Source organism: Schistocerca gregaria, chromosome 5 (assembly GCF_023897955.1).
Source record: "Schistocerca gregaria isolate iqSchGreg1 chromosome 5, iqSchGreg1.2, whole genome shotgun sequence".
Taxonomy (NCBI): Eukaryota; Metazoa; Arthropoda; class Insecta; order Orthoptera; family Acrididae; genus Schistocerca; species Schistocerca gregaria.
The window spans coordinates 636471566-636489752 of NC_064924.1; the positions used below are offsets into that span (position 1 = coordinate 636471566).

General features: G+C 40.9%; 1 protein-coding gene across 1 annotated transcript in view; it reads right to left on the bottom strand.

The window, feature by feature from the left end:
- Positions 1 to 3286: 3286 nt before the first annotated feature.
- LOC126271983 (BLOC-1-related complex subunit 8 homolog) overlaps positions 3287 to 18187 on the bottom strand; it is a 114869-nt gene continuing 99968 nt past the window's right edge. The window contains exons 4-5 of the mRNA XM_049974448.1: positions 17937 to 18130; positions 3287 to 3585 (exon numbers count right to left, since the gene is read on the bottom strand). Of these exons, the coding sequence (XP_049830405.1) occupies positions 17947 to 18130 (184 nt within the window). The 3' untranslated portion in view covers positions 3287 to 3585; positions 17937 to 17946. The remainder of the gene's footprint in view (positions 3586 to 17936; positions 18131 to 18187) is intronic.

Here is an 18187-nt window from a genome sequence, read left to right on the forward strand (position 1 = left end):
TTTGTTTGTTTGTCTTCTATGATTTGTATTTATCCATTAGAATTGACAAATTTTTAAATTAAACTAGAAAATGGGATATTTCAAATGTTTTATGCTGTTCTAAAGACTTGTGTCTTAGAAGAAAGCACAGGAAGTGTTATGACAAGTTATTTGAATTTCGTATTACTGGAAATGAAGAATGATCAGTACGTCATTTGTTTCAAAGTCCTAGCTACTTTCACTAAGGCTACAAAGTCTCTCCTTTCACCTTACAAAGATGCCTGCCAAGTAAACCTCACACCATAGAGGAAGAAATTTTACCAGCTGCTCTAGGTGTGGTATCTACTATGATAGGTGAGTGAGTTGCCAAGCAACTGGCAAGTGTGCCTTGGTCACATATCACTATTAATTGTCAAATACTTGATATGTCAGATAACATTAATGATCAGTTGGTTGAAAAACTTGGAGATAATGACGATTTCACTATTAAGTAGGATGAAGCTTCAGAAAACCACAATGGTGCGGATCTAATTTGTTATGTATAGTTTATACAGATCAACAAATTTCATCTTTTCTGCACTAAAATGGCTCTCGAAACAAAAGCAACAGTTCTCTTTGAAATACTATACCCTTTTACGAAAGAAACCAATATGAATTGCAGAAATAATATAGGCATGTGTACAGACTGGGATCACAGTATCGCTGGCAGTTACACAGAATTCATAGCTCTGATCCATAAAGAGGTCCCTGATGCTCTTTGAACATACTGTTTTATTCACACTGAGCTCTGGCATAAAAAAATATGAGCTCTTTCCTTCATGAGGTTCTTCAATCAGTGGCCAAAGTGGTAAACTCCATTAAAAATCTGCCACTTAAGTTGAGATGTTTTCAATAAATATGCACCGATTGTTGTGGTTGGCAGGAGAGCCAACACCATGTTACTAGAGGAGGCCGAAAGGCATGCAATTTAGCTCACGCAGGCTGGCGTGAGGTCTGGAACAGGACAAGGAAATTAGAATTTAGAAACACGGACGTAGCTGGTGGAATACTTAACTTTAATCCATTAATGGTGAACGTCGCTCTTGACATATGATTCACAGTATCAATAGTAACTGATAATGGCGCCTTGCTACGTTGTAGCAAATGTCGTAGCTGAAGGCTATGCTAAACTATCATCTCGGCAAATGAGAGTGTATTTTGTCAGTGAACCATCATTAGCAAAGTCGGTTCTACAACTGGGGAGCGAGTGCTTGGAAGTCTCTCTAGACCTGCCGTGTGGCGGCGCTCGGTCCGCAGTCACTGATAGTGGCAACACGCGGGTCCGACATATACTACTGGACCGTGGCCGATTTAAAGGCTACCACCGAGTAAATGTGGTGTCTGGCGGTGACACCACACTGATTATGGCAGATTAGCACACTTCTCTGATTTATTATGGTAACTCTCACTGGTTTTCATAAGGGAATGTCTTGAAAAGAGTGTATGACTTCAGGAGTTAAACTTACTCTTATCTTGTTCACGAGAAACATTTGATTTCCACTAAGTTCGTAGACAGCGACTTTGCTTTGAAGCTGACATCTCCTTGTGACGTTTCTGAAAAATATTTGGAAAAATAAGTTCAACAGTAACAATATACATTATGTTTTCCCTGCTCTTCAAAGGGTTTTAGAAGACAATGACTTCGGCTAAGTGAAGAACTGAAGTTTTCATTTCTGGATCATTTAACTGAATTCAGTGATAACTTTCTGAAGTACTTTCCACAAGAAATTGACCAACACAACTGCATCAAAGAGCCTTTCAGTGCAAAACTTCCATCAATACTGACCACTGAAATACAACATCAATTTATTGGTATTTCTCCACATCCCACACTGAAATCCATGTTCATTTCCTCACCACTGTGACTTTTGGAGCTTGGCGAAGCAGGATTATCCACAAGCAGGTAACAAGACCCTGTGAGTTTTGATACCATTTGCAACATCCAACTTATGCAAAGTAGGCTTTTCAGCATTGGCAGCAATCAATACAGAATATAGGTTGCAAGTCAATGTGAAAAAAGAGATGTGAGTTGCAATTTACAGTCTTGTGCCGGTATTTGAAGGGCTGATGATGTAGAAAAAAAGTGCATCCTTCCCACTGATTCTGTTGCAAGATGTAATAACATTAAAAGTTAATTAAAATGTGGTTATGTCAACAGTTAATAAAGAAATAACTATTCTTATTCATTTTTCAAACTTAAGTTTATTAACCCCACACTTTGAGTTGAATGTTGCACAAAAGTTTGTAATCCACTGGGCTAGAGAAACTAAAACAGTGTTGCAATGCAAGAATAACCACTTCAAAATAATATTTTCATCAGAAATGCACGGTGCTTGTGCGAGCACAGCTCCATATATACTAAATTTGCAACACACAGAAAATGTAAAAATAGAAAGGCAAAATGTACTTTTCAAGTCAAATATCATAGCATCCAGACTGAATTATAGATACAAATGCTTTCTAGCACACAATGATTAACAAACTAAGAAAATTTTGTGTGTGTCTATTCCAGCCAATAGAAGCAGTTTAACGCAATGCCAAATGTTAAAGAAATGAAAAGAAACTTCAAAAAGTGATGAGGCAACAGGAGAACAACTCCCCCCTTCCCCTGGACTGTAGAGAGGTTATGTGTAGACACTTTGGCTTGCTGATCTTGTTCAAGTCTGACTATTAATTAACCAAGCAGTTTAACCTCTGCAGATATCTCCAGCAATTGGAAACGAAATGTTAAGCTCAGAAATATGTCTAATTCCCGTCTAACAAAAATCACCAAGAATATAAAAAGATTGGAGTTTGTGAATTTTCTAAGGCTAAGCTGTTCATATATGTTATTTAGTTCTACTTTTTGAGACAACTTGTATAACTGACACAAGTGGAGTAAAATAAATGAAAACACTAGAGAAGATCAAGAAGAAAGTTGGCTAGTCACTGGGAAAGTTTGTAAAATAACTGAATCAAATAAGGGCTTCAAACAATGGAAAATCCAGGATGGAATAACAACATTATGAAAATAGATTGCTACTCATCACATAGAGAAGGCATTGAGTAACACACAGATATAAAGAAAAAAGGCCACTAGATATTATTAGCTATACAATTAAGTCTTCCATCAGATATAGGCCAAACAACACACAGTCTCTCTCTCTCTCTCTCTCTCTCTCTCTCTCTCTCTCTCTCTCTCTCTCTCTCTCTCTCTCTCCTCTCTCTCTGTCTTTATATGCTGAGTAGCATCTATCCTTTTCATACCATTGTTTATCAAATAAGCACATGATATACAACAGGTTTATTGTTATTGACCATAATAAATACTTGAATCACAATTAGAAATCATCTTTACACTGTTTTAACAGTAACATGTATTACATTTCTTCTGCGAGACGGTTTTCTTCTTTTTCACCAGCAAAATAAATTTGAAAAATATTGTGTCGTACTGTCAAACCAATGAGCAATGTTGAGGTGTTACTGATAAGCAAGGCTCCTCACATGATTTTCATCTGGGTGTTTTGACAGTCTGACTTCCAATAAAGAAGATGATACTTCAGAACAAACAGTCAGCTCACACTGTGTCTGGAAATGAATAGAAAAAAGACTAACACTATACATTAAAACAGTGTCATTGCAAATGAAACACATGAAAAACAAAGCAATAAATGTAAATATAACACATTTAGCAATTTGTTAAATGTAAAATACTACTAACTGTCACTGACTCAATACTTTAAATTCCCTAAAAACATTCCTCAGAACTCTGTGTATCATTTCATTACTTTTTGAGAGAATTAATTAAAACTGACAAATACTTCCAAAAATATTTACTCGGGTACTTATATCTGAATGGAAACATTATTATAACTTTATTTACTTTTAATTCTATAATATTCTTCTAATCAAACAAAAATTTAAAAGCCTTGACACAGTTCTACCATTTCATTATAGCTACTACTACATCCAGTGAACAGTATTAGTAGATTACAGATTTAGTAGGATAACACATAGTCACCACATAAAATCAAAGTTATACTGCCTTGAGTTCAGTGTGCAATGCCATCTGAAATGGAGAAATTGGATGTTCTATGAAATGTGAGAAATATCAGAATTAAGAGCAGCAAGAGTTTCAGAATCAGCAGTAATGAACTGTTTAGTTTTGGCTAACAAATTGAGGTCACACAAAACTTCAAGTTGTAAGTGGCACTCACTATTTTGTCACTACTTTCTTTTGCATCACTATATGCAATGTACGTTCTTCTTTCTCTTCTTTCCTGTGTTTCTCATGTCACCTTACAAACCGCATTGCACCCTCTACTTATGAGCCACACTGTATCAACCATCTCGGCCACGTGCAACAGATAGCTACAAGACCACGCTGATTGTTGATGCAGTATCTTATGTCCCACATTACTCCCACCGATATAATTAATCCTTTACTTTCAAACTGATCACTCTCCATGCGTCATTTCCCTTATTTTTGCATGTTAACTCCTGCACCTTTCTGATGCCGCACAATCTTGTATCTCATCCTACAAACCCCTAACCAAACCACCACACTTTCTCCATTCTATCCCAGTCCGCACTCACTAATTCCAGTATTCAGTCACATCTGCCATCCCCTTTATTCACACTTATTCATCCTCAGACCTGACACCCACTATAATATATACAATTTTACTAGTTATTCTTTACTTTGATCCTTGTGACTTCTTGCCACTTTTAGTGAGTTTTTGCCTTTGGCTATCATCGGCTCCCTCAGATTTCAACTTGTTTCCCCCTTTTGCATCCACTTAACCCTTTTTGTGAATTTTCACATGTATTTGGGTGTATTTTTGCAAAATTTTTTGGACATAATTCTACATTATTTTTGCAATTTTTCGCATCTTTCCACCACCAATGTACGTTCTTCCATCTGCATTAATACAGAAAAGTTTCCTTATCCCTGGCCAGATCCCAGTCCCACATACTGTGACTGTGTTGTTGCTTGGCCCATGGAATCTTCCCCAATGGCCTTACCATCATGTTACCCAACTCTGGCTGTCACCCTCCTTCCACAATCATCTCCACCTGTTCAGACTCTGCCAATCCTTAGCCCTCACCAACATAGTCCTGCAAAACCACATCAACCAAGCCAAAACCTCCTTGCAGTACCTTTTCTCCATCCCCAGAATTCTCCTGCTATGCCATCCCAAATTCCTGGAACCCATAACACACATTGAAACTCTTGCCCTGCAGGAACTTGAGCAACATGCACAATGCCACCTCAAAAAGCTCTCCATCCTGCTCACTTTCTAATCCCGCCTTGGAGTATCACTGTCCACCACCTCAACAACAACCTCCAAACCTCCCCCACGTCCTCTCATAGCCAACAAACCCTGTCTTACAGACCTACTACACTTACCCCATCATCAAAAACTCCCTCCCACCACCACACAGAATCCAGAACCTAAACAGACCTACAAAACAGTCATGAACCTTTCCTCCAGAAGCCTTAGCCCCATAGAAATATCAGTCCTTTCCAAAGGTCTCACTTTTTGCTGCACTCCCAAATTCAATCATGCAGGACTTGTGGAAGACCTCTCCTTCTCCCGGTCCGTTCAGTGTAAACGCTTTTTCACCACCAACCCTACCAATGAGACTCAACCAAAGACCAATACTGAACCTTGATTAACCCAGTTCACTGCTCCATCCAACCGTGACCCACACCCACTGCCCTCAAACCACACCATGTTAACTTTTCAGAATTTCTTAACCCCAAACCTTGCCTCACCATCATTCCCCAAAACCCTCAACATGCAAACTAACCTTAGATCCGCAGAAAGAACTGCAGTCCACCATCTAAAAACTGATTCTGACCTTATAATCCTACCTGCGGACAAAGGCTCCACCACTGTTGTTTTGAATCACAAAGATTACCTGGCAGAAGGACTCCACCAGCCATCAGATATTTCCACCTACAAAACTGGCCACAGTGACTCCTTTCAAGTAATCCAGCAGGATCTCCAGTCACTACTCAAATCCTTATGCCCATCCCAGAACCTCTCCCAGCAGTCCATCTCTCTGCTCACCCCTACCACTCCCCGCACTCCTACTGTCTACATGCTTCCTAAAGTCCATAAACCTAATGATCCAGGACTCCTCATGGTGGCCAGTTACTGTGCCCCCACTGATAGAACCTCTGCTCTCATAGACCAACACCTTCAACCTATTGCCTGGAACCTATCCTCCTATATAAAAAGATACCAATCATTTCCTCCACCAGCTTTCCACAGTTCCTGCCCCTTTAGCACACTGTGCCCTGCTCATCACTATTAATGCCACCACCCTATACACTAACATCCATAATGCCCAAGGATTTACCACTATTGAACACTACCTTCCCCAATGCCTGACAGATTCCAAACCAACAACCTCCTTCCTAGTCGCCATGATCAACTATATCCTAACCCACAATTACTTCTCCTTTGAAGGCATTACCTACCTAGTCGCCATGATCAACTATATCCTAACCCACAATTACTTCTCCTTTGAAGGCATTACCTACAAACAAATCCAGGGTACAGCTATGGGCACCTGCATTGTACCATCCTATGCCAACCAATTCATGGGGCACCTAGAGGAATCCTTCCTAAACCCATCACCTGGTTCAGATTCATTGATGAAATCTTTGTTATGTGGATCAAAGGTGAGGACACCCTACCCACATTCCTCCAGAACCTCAACAACTTCTCCCCCATTTGCTTCACCTGGTCCCACTCAACCCAAAAAGCCATCTTCCTAGATGCTGACCTCCATCTCAAAGATGGCAACATGAGTACCTCTGTCCATATCAAACCTACTAACCATCAGCAATACCTCACTTCAACACCTGCCACCTGTTCCATACCAAGATATCCCTTCCATACAGCCTAGCCACCCATGGTCGTCACATCTGCAGTGATGAGCAGTCCCTATATAAATATACCAAGGGTCTCACTGAAATCTACACTGGCCATAATTATCCTCCCAACTATGTACAAAAACAAATCTACCATGCCTTATGTTTGCAGTCTCCCAAAGTCCCATCATCTGGCCACAGAGGAGCATTCCCCCGTAAGTCAGTACCACCCATGACTGGAGCAACTGAATTACGTTCTCTGCCAGGGTTTCGATTACCTCTCGACATGCCCTGAAATGAGAAATGTCCTGTCCACTATATTTCCCACCTCTCCCACAGTGGTATCCCGGCGTCCAACGAACCTACACAATATACTCACCCATCCTTATACAACCCCTGCTGCAAATCCCTTACCTCATGGCTCATACCACTGTAACAGACCTAGATGCTAGACCTGTCCCATACATTTTCCCACCACCACCTACTACAGTCCAGTCACTAACATCACCTATCTTATCAAAGACAGAGCTGCCTGTGAAACCAGTCATATGGTCTAAAAGCGCACGCGCACGTTTGTGTGTGTGTGTGTGTGTGTGTGTGTGTGTGTGTGTGTGTGTGTGTGTGTGCGTGTGTGTGTGTGTGTGTGTCCAGACAAAGGCCTTAACAGCTGAAAGCTATAATTGTGAGAGTCTTTTTGTTGTGCCTATCTGTGATTCAGCATCTCCGCTATATGGTGAGTAGCAACTTTCCTTCTCATAATATTGTTACATTCCATCCTGGATTTTCCATTGTTTAGTTTTTCCCCAAGCACAATGAAGTTATCCTCTAGATATTTTGTCACTACATTTCATACAAAACAATTTCTTTTTATCTTATTCAAAGTAATTCATTTCTTATGAACACACCATCACCATCTTCAGAGCTGTATAATAACTTTCAATCACTTTCTTTATCCGTGTCACTGTTTGGTGTCCCCAGTTTTTATTTTATCTCTTCTGATTTTCTGAAGCAAAGAATGCACGAGCTTCATTTCATTTGTCTGAAGATGCCCCAATTAATCTTGCTGTTCTTAATCAATACATCAATATTGCCACAAAGTATTCCAAAATGAGAAAACATAGCCACCCACCTGCAGACAAATGAAGGTCACACAAAGCAGTCTTTGAGACTGTATTAGGTCACTAACATTTAAGTTCCTGTTCATCTTCTAATTTAAGTGCAGCAATTATCTTGTTCCACTACAAACATTGTCGAGGTGAGCATATAGGCAAATCTGTATGTAATTCTGTACACCACACTAAAAGAAGTGTGATAGCTGTAAAGTTAATCCGCTTATACATTCTTCAAGTCTGTTCATCTGGAACCCACTGTTCATTTGGAAGTCCTTGGTTGCCTACCCTAATTATTGCATAATGTACCCAACCTGGAATTTCACTTGTCATAATACTGGAATGAAGTATGTTCTGTACAGCGTGAGCTAGGAGGGCAAGGCAAATCATTTTTACCAGTGAATATGAATCTGATAATAGTGTAACAGATTCTGAAAGCCACTTCTATTATATGTATTCCATTTATGGTATGCACCAAATAAACAGAGCTTTCTAAATGAAGAATGAAGCTTTGTAAGGGAGGACAACAATAATGACATTACATCAGATGAAGTCAATGAAATAAATATGTGAAATGAATAAGTGAAATCTTATGAACTAACATTTTGTTGAGATATAGAATGAATTTATTTTTAAGTATTGGAATCATCTACACTTAAACTGTAGGTGGCTATAGAATTGTTTTGGCACACAAAATTGAGGTCTTTAGTGTCCATAAGGAAGGTGGATGAGATGAATGTGGTTAAAGGACTCACAGTGTTAGCATTTACAGAGATAAAACAAGAAAGTATTAAATATTACAGTAGATGCATATCACTGGTTGATTGCTACGCTAAAAATTGATGAATCTACCACTCTACAACACACTGAAACTATCAGTATAAGGGTTTGCAGTCTGGACAATTCACAAAATTTTGAAATGCATATCATACTCATCTCATCACCAGCTAAAATAGAGCACAGGTCACCACTCAAATTTTTTACTGCCCTTTCATCACAATACTAAATGCTCTCAGTTAGAAAGCTATGTATTGAAATACATACATAAAAAAAAGTTTTGCATCATCCCGGTTCCCAGAAATGCTGACTGTGGATATTGTATCACAGACACAGTTCCTCTGACTATTCAGAGATGTTACTAAACCCACCCAAAGATGTAAACAACCATGCATGAGCAGCACCTATTAGATGGAGGGGGTCCAACAGTTGATCAGTTCAATCATTCCAGCAGGAAGGACGGCTAGTGTTGTCTGTAGTGCGACCATGCCTAGACGATCAATACCACAGCTAACCACATCCGCATTGTTACTTTGTGCCAGTAAGGGTTCTCAACAAGGGCAGTATCCAGGCATCTTGGAGGGCACCAAAGTGATGTTGTTGGAAATGTAGGAGATACAGAGAGACAGAAACTGTCGATGACATGCCTCGCTCAGGCCGCCCAAGGGTCACTACTGCAGTGGATGACAACTACCTACAGATTATGGCAAAGAGGAACCCCAATAACAACACCACCATGCTGAATAATGCTTTTTATGCAGCCACAGCATTTCATGTTATGACTCAAACTTTGTGTAACAGGCTGCATGATGTGCTACTTCACTCCCGACATCCATGGTAAGGTCGATCTTTGTAACCACGACACCATGCAGCGTGGTACAGATGGTCCCAAAAACATTCCAAATGGACCGCTCAGGATTGACATAATGTTCTCTTCACCGATGAATGCCGCATATGCCTTCACAGACAATCGTCGGAGATGTGTTTGGAGGCAATCCGGTTAGGCTGAATGTCTTAGACACGCTGTCCAGCAATTGAGGATGATGGGTCAATGTCACTTTACCCTGTATTCGTGATCAGGCAGAGGAGCAACACAGCCGCACAGTAGGTTTCACAGAACACATAACACTACTGGTCATTGCCTCACAATGGCTTCTGACTTTCTGCTTCAACAGCAAGGGAAGCATGCACAGAGCTGTGGTGTTCAAAGTGTAGGTATTGCTTGAGATGGAGCACCACAGGTTCATGTGAAGGACTGCAGCCAATTGACCAAAGTGAAAGGGAGGCTTGAATTGATCAGATGAAAATCTCTGTGGTATATAGTCAGGATTGGAGGATGATGGGGCAAATTTATAATCAACTGTGAAGATACAATTGGCTTCATTGTTTAATCTACAAGTTTCAACTACAGGAATGGTTGTCCTAACTGAGGTGTGTCCACAAGAGTGGCCAATGACCTACACAGAGACTGTGACTGGCTGTCACTGTTCTGTCTGCTTCTTGAAATTCCATTACAAATCCCAAGGCTACCAGAAATACAGCAGCTAAACTGACTGTGACTTCATCAGAATAATGAGGCATCAATTCCAGATCTCTGTTGCAATGACTGGCTAGATGACTGTCTGTCTTAACTCATTCTCTTGGATGTACTATCATCCAGATTTGAGTTCTTTCCCATCTTTGACCCTTCTGCTACTACAGTGTGGTAATGTACACGGATGCTCTCTTCCTCATAGCTTTTCATACAGTAATGCAACCTTCTCCAGTTTTAGCATGAGTTTTGTTAAGTTTGTAGGCCACTGATGTCATACTAAAACTCAAGTTTTCACTGGCAATCCATGATGACAGGGACTCCCTACCACGAGCCCTTCCCATCTCCCCCATCTGTCTCCCTCCCGCCCCTCAAAGCAAAGCATGCAATTGGACTTTGAAGGCAAGTGAAGTACTATAATAGTGAAGGTTCCGAATTGTATATATACAATCAGACAAATACAGAAAATTTGCTATAGGCCTTCTGCCACATGAAACAGCCATAGTTGTTAAACAATATATGGCACCTGAGTTCTTTGTTTTATTTTTACACCTTAATGTTATCAGAACAGTTTCCTGATTAATTCTGTCTTTAAACTGCCCAAATGCAAATGTTCTTAAGAACATCTTTCTTTAACAAAAGTTTTATTGTTAGGGCTTGGATAAAATATGCAACTTGTCTGCAGAGGATTGTTTAGATATACTACCTTAAATTGTTAAATCTGTGCCTTCTTCTGCGCTTGCTGTGCAGTAATTTCCTTATTGAGAGGCCACTATGTGATGTACAAATAAATCTACCAAAACCCTATTCTGAAAATAAGTTAGTTAGTTTGGCACTTTTTCCCAGTATCTGCTTTTATTTCATTATTTGTGAAGCCCATGAAAATTTCTAAACACTCCTGTATTAGCTCTATGCAGCCCAGAAATTCTTCACTTTGTGTTGTCAATTATCCTTCACACACAGTATTGGGACAATATATTACATGAACCATCATCTCCCAAAGTTAGTTTATATTTGTATAAATAAAGGCATATGTACTTCTTAGTTTTAAAGCAGCATATCTTGCTAAACAACAGCACCTTTTACTACCAATTTCATCTTAGATACTGTGCTGGCTTATTTCATCAAATTAAAGTGCTTCTTCAGAAGCTCAGACCCTGTGTATGCTCCTGTCAGCCTGTAATTTGTCCCATAACATTCCTGAATGTTTTGAAATATTTTTTAGTTGCTGCATGGAAATTACAACACCGACTTGAAAGAATAGTTTAAGCCTGGAGTCATATACATTCATTTTCAGCATAAATTAAGTAATTTCATTAATATCTTGTCTTGATAATTCAAGTTCCACCGGAAAACATTCTTCTTGCTTTCTGACATACATGGTCTACTTGAACTAAAAACATGAACTTAATTATGAAGCCAACTGAATGAAACAAAAATCACTTCTTTCTGTGTTAGCATTTCTGCTGAGGTTTCACAACATTCTGCAATGAATGCTGCCATGACCTGGTTACATATTACATATCACAGAGAATGCCAATATATACACCCACACTGCTAAATGGTTGTTTTAAATTTAATGGTTGGTAAAACTGAAGTCAACACTCTCTCTTAGAAGTCAACTGATATTGATGAAATGGTGGTAACGATAATGTGAGCAAAAGACTCACCATAGTCCGTGCAATGTCTCATTTGGTGGTCTGTGCAATACCACTCTTCATTACAGCACTAACTAGGCACCTAGCATCTTTCTCGGAAGTACTCCTGATGATCTACCATACAATCAACAACTTAATGGAACAGTTTATAGATTCAGGAATGCCTGCATCAGTGTCTTTTTGTTCTCTTTTACTGCACAACAGCATTTTGCTCTCACAACCTGAAATGATGCAAGGTTCTTAAGTGACAGTTTTCACTTTAACCTCTATGAGGAATCACACCTATGTCTGATTTTGGAACAGCATTCTTCACTCCACCAGGAATGGACTGTCTTCTCAGTTGTCCTGAAGACTTGGGAACAGATCATGCTGGTGACACAGTCCACAGTTCCTTGCCATTCTTATTTTCAAATACAGCATCTAGTTTGCCTTGTAGCGTACCCATCTTGACAGCTGTCTTTCAGGGTATGTTCTTCTGGAAGATGTACAAAAACTCGACATTGTACACAAGCCAAATAACACATTATGCATTAAAACTGCCAAAGAAGAGAAAACTATGAGTAAACTGTGCAAGGTAATAGAAAAGACATTAACTGTGGAAGCTCTGTGACAGCACAGAGCTACAGTCAAGAGAGTACATGATGGTCCAACTATGTTAGAATGACTATTGCGTTAGCTTCTTGGCAGGAGTAGTTGTCCATGTGCTGTGAATGTGTAGGCAATCATCATGTGGTATAGGTTGCCATCCAAGGTGCCCTTCCCCAAATGACCCACAATACTGGCAAAATTTTGACAAAAAGAAACAGATGAGTCAAACTACAAAGTGAGGGCTAGACTTTAATTTGCTGAAAGGGCAAATGAAGAAAGCAAAGGGAGCAATATGATTCCGAAAGAATAGCAAGGTCTACATAACAATTTAACATTGGGTTCAACATAGTCTCGGATGAGAGTGGGCAGTGGGACACTACTCTGGGGGCTTTGAATAGGATCTTGGGTAGGATATCCCTCACCATGAGGAGAGGTAGTTGAAGTCCTGTTGAAGGATATATCTGAGCTTTTCAATGCCAGGGTGATGCTGGGAAATCAGAGGAGTGCTAGTCGGTAGATGATTAACAGTTTTGTTGATGTCAGAGGAGGAAATGGCACAAGAAATCTGTTTATGGATGGGCTGGATAAGATATTGTCTCTGAATAAAGGCTCTGGCAAACTTATCAGTATATTTTGACAATTTCTGCTTTCCATTGCAGATGTAGGATCCACAGGAGGTGAGCTTGCAAGGAAGAGACTTTTTAACATGGAACGGGTGAGAGCTGTCAAAGTGGAGATGCTGCTGGTGGCTGGTCCCCTTGATACAAACAGATACCTTTATGGAGCCATCTGAAAAGTGGAGATCAATATCTAGGAAAGTGGTTCATTGAATTGAGAAGGGCCAGATGAAGTGGATTTAGATGTAGGTGTTATCATTATGGAAGAAAGAGCAAAGATTGTTCTTGCCATGAGTCCAGATCATGAAAATGTCATCAATGAAGGGTGTCAGGGTTTAAGTGTTAACTGAACAGGAAGGCATCCTCCACATGCCATGCAAGAAGCAATGGCAAACTGTTTACAGATTTGGTCTTTGAAAATGAAGTAATTGTGGATCAGGATGTGATTGGCTAGAAATATTAGGACAGAGATGGTGGGTTTGGTGTCAAGAGGACATAGCCATGGTGACAAAGCCTTGGGCATGGGGGATGTTGGTGTGGACAGGAACATAATGACCAACAATGTGATAATGGTATAAGAACTGTGGAAAGGCATTGAATGAAATGAGAGGTGTCTTGCATGTAGAATGGGATGTTATGAACAATAGTTTGATGAACAAAGGCAAAGGTTCATTCCATGGGAGCATTGTACACAGCCACAATGGGATGATAAGTGGGGAGACTTGTGGGATGGGTTTGGGGAGTAGGTGAAAGACAGGAGTGTGGGAGGGGGATTCTGGCACGGGGAGGGAGATGGATTTAGGTGTCAGGTTTTTGGATGGACCTAACCTTGGGGAGTTGCTGGAGATCACAGACTTGTGCAAGGGATCATGGTCATAAAGTTTGGATGCAAAGGTGTCAGGAAGTTGGCAGAGACCATCAGTCACATAGTCACTATGATTTATGACCACTAGTGCGGCCTTTATCTCTGAGAAGGATGATAAGGTCTGGATTGGTTTTGAGGCTATGGATGGCTGTGTTTCATAGGAGCGATGCTGGACTCACTGGGGAGGGATTTAGGAAAGGAAGGTGAGGTCAGGTTAGAAGTATGGAATTTCTTAAGACTTCCAGGGGATGTGTGGGTGGAAAGGGAGGAGGATCGTGGTTGGAACTATTTTAAGCAAGGTTCTGTGTGTGGTTTTAGTTGGCTGTTGTCAGTTGGGTGCTCGGTAAAGAAATGTTTCCACTGTAAAGAATAAGTAAAGGAAAGAAGGTCTTTTACATATCCAGCATGACTGAACTCAGGTTTTCAGCTAAAGATGAGGCCTTTGTAAAGTACTGAGTCTTCAGCAGGGGTCAATGTTTTGACATGAAGGTTAGCAACAGTGTTATGGGATGGATGTTCAGGAGCAGTGTGTTTCATGGAGGGTGGAAGAAGTTTTGAGGTATGTGGAAGGCATAGTAAGTAAGCAGGGCACGGTCCGGGAGGTATGACGGGTTGCTCTACCCTCTGAAATCCTTTCTTTTTATTGTTCATCCACTGAGGCATCTGTTGACAGACTACCTCACACTATACCACTACACCCACCTCTCACCACCTCCATTTTCCTAAGAACTGCAATCAATAACCAGTAATCAGTTTCACCACAGCTGTGGGAGTATGTGTTTGGTGTCTTCTGTGTGAGCACCAGTACTTTTGCAAGAAAAAGACAAGAGCCTGAAAGCTAGTGTGATTACCGTTTTCTGTTACATGTGTCTATGCACTGCCCATCAGTGGTTGACTTTCCCTTGTTTGATGAGCTGTGTGCGAATTTTGTGAAGAGGCTCATTCCATAGAGCAAACTGGTGAACAGGTGGAGAATACTTGAGAATGGCATTTGCCTTTGGCCCTCTACTCACATACTCGTCCTATAATTGTAAAGAGCAGGGACATTATTAATTTAGGATGAATCTTCTGGAGACACAAACATGGCTCTCACCTATGTCTCCAAATGAATTCTTAATCCACTAATATTCCACTGGAGTATGGGAGTTATTTACTGCTGAGGTTTGTCTTCTGTCCCTCTATCTTCCTGCCAAGGCTGTAAGTGTACAGTCTACACAGTATTTAAGGTCAGACTGGTTGGTTCCCTCTGGCAGGCATAATTCACTGCTTTTGCACATGAGCCCCCCTCATATATGCCTGACAGCCATAGCAGAGTTTGTTTAGAGGGTATGGGAGTCCCCTCCTTTCTGTTTCTAGGTACTGGTTTGCCAGTATTCTTTCTGTGGTGACAGTGGTGGCACAGAACACTTTGGTACACTAACTGTTAGAAGTTTCACAAGTTTTTATTGGATTGTTTAGGGTGCTGTCAGAGCTTGCCACATCTAACCTGGTGGCCAATGGATTAGAAACAATGACAATACAGTGCAAAGGTAAGAACATGCCTCTGTGTTTGTGATACTATCTCACGTCTATGGCTGCAACAGCTTATGTTACAACCACAAAGGCACGAACTTTCACCAGAGGGATTGCAAAGCTCACAGAACATTAGGAAAATGCTCAATTGTTGATTGAAATTACAACAGTGCAAGTCTCATTGTCACTGAATAACAGATAGCCACCTCCTTCCCCCACCCCCTATATATATATATATATATATATATATAATAGAAAGAAACTTCCACATGGGAAAAATATATTAAAAACAAAGATTCCAAGACTTACCAAGCGGGAAAGCGCCGGCAGACAGGCACATGAACAAAACACACAAACACACACACAGAATTACGAGCTTTCGCAACTGGCAGTTGCTTCGTCAGGAAAGAGGGAAGGAGAGGGAAAAATGAAAGGATGTGGGTTTTAAGGGAGAGGGTAAGGAGTCATTCCAATCCCGGGAGCGGAAAGACTTCCCTTAGGGGAAAAAAAGGACAGGTGTACACTCGCACACACACACACACACACACACACACACACACATATCCATCCGCACATACACAGACACAAGCAGACATATTTAAAGGCAAAGAGTAAGGGCAGAGATGTCAGTCGAGGCAGGTCAGTTGGTAAATCACGTGGGTGCTTTCACATATGGCTCTCCCTTTGATCGTGAAGGTGTACACGATCAAAGGGAGAGCCACATGTGAAAGCACCCACGTGATTTACCAACTGACCTGCCTGCACTGTGACGCTTTCTATGTGGGAATGACCAGCAACAAACTGTCCATTCGCATGAATGGACACAGGCAGACAGTGTTTGTTGGTAATGAGGATCACCCTGTGGCTAAACATGCCTTGATGCACGGCCAGCACATCTTGGCACAGTGTTACACCGTCCGAGTTATCTGGATACTTCCCACCAACACCAACCTATCCGAACTCCGGAGATGGGAACTCGCCCTTCAGTATATCCTCTCTTCTCGATATCCGCCAGGCCTCAACGTCCGCTAATTTCAAGTTGCCGCCACTCATACCTCACCTGTCTTTCAACAACTTCTTTGCCTCTGTACTTCCGCCTCGACTGACATCTCTGCCCTTACTCTTTGCCTTTAAATATGTCTGCTTGTGTCTGTGTATGTGCGGATGGATATGTGTGTGTGTGTGTGTGTGTGTGTGTGTGTGTGTGTGTGTGTGTGTGTGTGTGTGTGTGTGTGTGCGAGTGTACACCTGTCCTTTTTTTCCCCTAAGGGAAGTCTTTCCGCTCCCGGGATTGGAATGACTCCTTACCCTCTCCCTTAAAACCCACATCCTTTCATTTTTCCCTCTCCTTCCCTCTTTCCTGACGAAGCAACTGCCAGTTGCGAAAGCTCGTAATTCTGTGTGTGTGTTTGTGTGTTTTGTTCATGTGCCTGTCTGCCGGCGCTTTCCCCCTTGGTAAGTCTTGGAATCTTTGTTTTTAATATATATATATATATATATATATATATATATATATATATATATAAATAAAACAGAAAGAAACTTCCACATGGGAAAAATATATTAAAAATAAAGATTCCAAGACTTACCAAGCGGGAAAGCGCCGGCAGACAGGCACATGAACAAAACACACAAACACACACACAGAATTACAAGCTTTCGCAACTGGCAGTTGCTTCGTCAGGAAGGAAGGAAGGAGAGGGAAAAATGAAAGGGTGTGGGTTTTAAGGGAGAGGGTAAGGAGTCATTCCAATCCCGGGAGCGGAAAGACTTCCCTTAGGGGAAAAAAAGGACAGGTGTACACTCGCACACACACACACACACACACACATATCCATCCGCACATACACAGACACCTCTGTGTATGTCTGTGTATGTGCGGATGGATATGTGTGTGTGTGTGTGTGTGTGCGAGTGTACACCTGTCCTTTTTTTCCCCTAAGGGAAGTCTTTCCGCTCCCGGGATTGGAATGACTCCTTACCCTCTCCCTTAAAACCCACACCCTTTCATTTTTCCCTCTCCTTCCTTCCTTCCTGACGAAGCAACTGCCAGTTGCGAAAGCTTGTAATTCTGTGTGTGTGTTTGTGTGTTTTGTTCATGTGCCTGTCTGCCGGCGCTTTCCCGCTTGGTAAGTCTTGGAATCTTTATTTTTAATATATATATATATATATATATATATATATATATATATATATATATTGTGCTAAGGTAGTACAAGGGCTGTTAAAAATTTACATTTTATTAGCGAATTTTTAATGGGGCTCTTAGTTCAGAAAATCCTCTTCATATTGCAACAGTTTGGAACGTTGCACCAGAAAAACTCTTCAAGGAGAACACTGCTTCTGTTCATTTTCTTGTATCTCAGAACAGCAGATGTTCCATGCATTTTACTTACGTGTTTGTCATCAGTGGTGAACCGTGTGAGACCTCTGCAGCTCTGCACCAGCTGAATGCCTGGCATGAGCCATCATGGATTCCACACGGTTGGCTGTTTCACGCAAAGCATCAGAAATTTCTGGCAGATCAGGCAGGTCAAGAGTAATGTGTGCCGATAAGCGTTTGTATACAGATGAGGGCTCTTTTTTGTTTCTGTTAAAAAGAAGTAAGACAGTGAATATAAATTCCTGTTCAATTAGAGAAAGAGAG